We start from the raw sequence: 3,868 nt of genomic DNA on the forward strand, positions 1-3,868 counted from the left end.
TTGCGCCCTCATACAGTGAATCGGCAAAATTAGGGGAGTTATCGCATACATAACGGACGCCACACAGTTTTGGTTCATGCAGAGCTTCACGGTTTCACGCATTATCATTTTAAGAGTTCTGAGCTCACGGTAGTTGGTATAAACAGCGAAATCTCCTTTCTTGTGGATTGGGAAAAGTATCTACACTGAGTTTTCAATCTTCTTTCACATAATTATTAAACCAAATTTGGCTTAACATGCGCCCTACCAGCTCTTCGCCGGCTGCTTTGAACAGCTTAGTCTCTAAGCCGTCTGCTCCAGGAGCTTTCTTGTTTCAAGTCCGGTTATTTCTGTTCTCATTTCATCGTCATCAGTTGGTCCGGGTTCTTCTTCATCAAACGCGCCACCTGTGTCGAATATACTGTGGACGTCTCTTACCCGATTTCCATATTCATTTTTGCAGGAACTATCCCCGGTCGTAAACGTATCTAACAACGCTATGGACGATATATATTCCGGTATCGAACCCATTTGATTGCGTCCTTATTTTCTAATAGCATTTTCGAGCGGCATTACTGCCTGCCGGCAACTCTAGTTTTTTGCTTCCTCCTCTAAACCCAATCTATTCTTATCTAATGTAGGCTTAGTACTGTTAGTGTAGACCTTCGAAATTTCTATGTTTTATAGCTTTATGAAGTGCCTTCTTATTTGTTTGCAACTTTACAGGTTCCTTAGTACTAAATACAGATGATGAGTCCGGCAATCCCCATGACATCAAGTCGAGTTATGAAGATGAACATAGCTTTGCAGATTCGGAATATATAAATATGAAAAAGCTATCACAATGCCATAATACAGCCGATGAACGAAGGTAAGAAAGGATCGTTCGCAAGCTAAAATATTAAGAATTCACTGTATGGCAATTTTTTTCCACAGCACCGACGGCGAATGTACACTCTCGGACATCGAAAGCTCGACCAACGACAAATCCAAAGCGGTTGTGACGCGCGTAGTGGCTCAACAAAAGTCGAAAGAACGACGTAAGCGTGAGCGGCTAATAAAACGTAGTGGCTTGCTGATATTTTGGCTATTCGCTGCAGTGGTTTTGATGATATTCGACGAGAAGCATTTGCTGGAGAAGACATTGGAAGTGCCGTGGAATAAAACGAAAAGTTGGTGAAAGAGTTTTTTTAGACACGCTTTTACTCATCTATTAGAAGAAACGTATGGCTCACTAATTTCCATGTTTTTCCAATTTTCCTCTAACTTTTAGACTTTGTGCTGCCGCAAAATCCCACCGGTGACTTCAAACTCAAAATCTTCGGCACTTTCAATGAGACCATGAGAATGTATCACCATGACGATGATGGAAAATTTCTGTTTGTGCAACCACAGTTGTCCTACCATGACAAAGTGAATAATCGAAAGGATTATAAGGTAGTGCAGCTGTAGAGTAAAAATGAAGTAACTCATTTTAAATCCTTCCTTCACCAAACAGAACATTCTGCAACCCTGGCTAATACCAATCGTTGCGGAAACGCTCTTCGAAGTCGCGCCGGTCGTTTGGCGTAATCAAACATACGAAATGCCGGAAAATATTTTGCGTAAGCTAAAAAAGCCCGGCGCGCAGATGCGTCTGAGCATGTACACTAATGCGGAGAAGGACTTCGCCGTAGAATTGGTCTACAATCCATTGATAATCAATAAAAAGACTGGCACGCTGCTCGCTTCGGGTATTTTATTGATCTTCTATGCGTTGCTCGTGTGGGAGGTGAGTCGTAAAGATGTGATATTTACGAAAACAAAAGTTTAATTCTTGAACAAAATTGTTCCGCAGGTCTTCCAGCGCACCTTTGTGGCCATCATTTGCTCTATACTCTCCGTCGCTGTGTTGGCCTGCTTCGACGATCGCCCAAATATGGAGGAGATCATCGAATGGATGGATATGGAGATGTTAACGCTGCTATTTTCTATGATGATTATAGTTGGCATCTTAGCAGAGACGGGTGTTTTCGATTACATAGCCGTGTTGGCATTTGAGATATCGGGCGGTAAAATTTGGCCTATGATATATTTTCTATGCTTTATAACTTGCTTTGTATCGAGTTTCCTGGATAATGTGACTACAGTTATTCTGATGACGCCGGTGGCGATTCGGTAAAGTTGGGAAAAGTTTGAAGTTTTATGAAGAGGTGACCACTTAAATGTACATATGTATATTTTTTAGACTCTGTGAGGTCATGAGCTTGGATCCAGTTCCGGTCCTGTTGGGCATTATTGTGCAATCGAATATTGGCGGCTCGTTGACACCCATTGGTGATCCAATTTCGATAATCATTTGCTCGAATCACTTCTTTACGAAAAATGTAAGTGAAAAAAAAACATTAATAGAAAGCTATGATTTGAACCAGTTTACAATAAAATAAGATGAAAATACACCGAGTTAAATATCAATAGCGATGCCGCTAAATTCCGCATGTTACAGTTAGTTAAAAGTATAGGAACAATGTTATCGATAAACATTTTGATTATTCACCGATAACTATAACGACAGTTATTCGATAAACATATTGATAATTGAATGATACTGCATCCTTAACGTTAGCGGCAAAAAATATCGATATCGATACCGATAACAATATCAATTGCAATTTTGATAGAAACCGAATGCGACTGATTGATTGATAGTCTCACCAATAAACATGTCGATAACTATACCAATAAAAACATTGATAATTTCAAGATAAACATATCTATAACTCTAATGACAAACATATCGATATCGATAGTGACATCCATAACAATATCAATCGCAATTTTGAAAGAAAACGAATTCGGCTGATTGGTTGATAATCTCACCGATAAACATATCGATAAATGTACCGATAAACACCTTGATAATTTACTGATAAACATATCGAGAACGTAGTCAGCCTTATCCTTAGTTTAGCCCGAAAAAAAATTCACCGAAATCTTTCCATCCGACCGTAGTGAATACATATAAGCGAAAAGAGAAAAGTGAACGATTTCGGGCGAAAACGAAACTCATGTTCGATCTAAATTTATAACGATATCGATGACAATAACAATTGTAATTTTTATAGAAAATTAATGCGATTGATTGTTTGATAATTTCGTCTATAAGTATTGCAATAACTTTTAAAATAATTCACCGATGTATACATAAATGACTAACGGAAAACTTATCGATATATTTTAATAACATCGATAACAATATTAAGAGCAAGAGGATTTATTGATAATTTCAACAATAAAACTATCGATAACTTCAACACTGAACATATCGATAATTACAACGATAAGCAAACATATCGATTTATATTTAACAACATCGATAACAATATCGATAGGAATTTTGATTGTAAGGGTAATATAACAGTGAATTTAGTGATTATGCATAGGAAACTTCTCGCAAAGGATTTCAATAATACAAGTAATGCCGATAAACGTTTCGATCAACTTATCGGTAAATACATATGAATGTATAAAATACACAGATGTCAGTATCGATAGCGATATATCTAAAATATATCAGAAATTATGCCAATATAAGTTTCGATAACAATACTGATGCATGTGTGCATCGATACTATACAAACACAAATAAAGCTATATGGAATTTCGGTAGGATTTCAATAAATGTGCAGACATTGATGACAATAAATATATATGTATGTATATCTATTATTATGCCAATAAATTTAACTTTACTGAAAATATATCGAAAACGATATCGCCAAGGAGTTCGATAATAATAACGAAAACATACCCCAAATACACCGTAGATAAACACATTTAAAAAACCAATCACAATAAATTTTTCGATATTGGAATTGTTATCGAAATATTTATAATATCAAAAAAAAAA

The 3,868-nt window shown here is 36.6% G+C and overlaps 2 protein-coding genes across 2 annotated transcripts in view; both read left to right on the forward strand.

Moving 5' to 3' along the window:
• Positions 1-2,444, forward strand: part of LOC118741501 — an 8,609-nt gene extending 6,165 nt beyond the window's left edge. Inside the window, exons 2-7 of the mRNA XM_036473500.1 lie at positions 706-850; positions 916-1,151; positions 1,253-1,416; positions 1,478-1,750; positions 1,817-2,136; positions 2,207-2,444. Of these exons, the coding sequence (XP_036329393.1) occupies positions 706-850; positions 916-1,151; positions 1,253-1,416; positions 1,478-1,750; positions 1,817-2,136; positions 2,207-2,405 (1,337 nt within the window). The 3' untranslated portion in view covers positions 2,406-2,444. The remainder of the gene's footprint in view (positions 1-705; positions 851-915; positions 1,152-1,252; positions 1,417-1,477; positions 1,751-1,816; positions 2,137-2,206) is intronic.
• LOC118741102 overlaps positions 1-3,868 on the forward strand; it is a 104,713-nt gene that overhangs the window by 83,352 nt on the left and 17,493 nt on the right. The gene's annotated exons all lie outside the window — the stretch shown is intronic.

The sequence above is a fragment of the Rhagoletis pomonella genome, unplaced genomic scaffold (assembly GCF_013731165.1).
Source record: "Rhagoletis pomonella isolate Grant_MI unplaced genomic scaffold, Rhpom_1.0 Rhpom_scaffold_00006, whole genome shotgun sequence".
Taxonomy (NCBI): Eukaryota; Metazoa; Arthropoda; class Insecta; order Diptera; family Tephritidae; genus Rhagoletis; species Rhagoletis pomonella.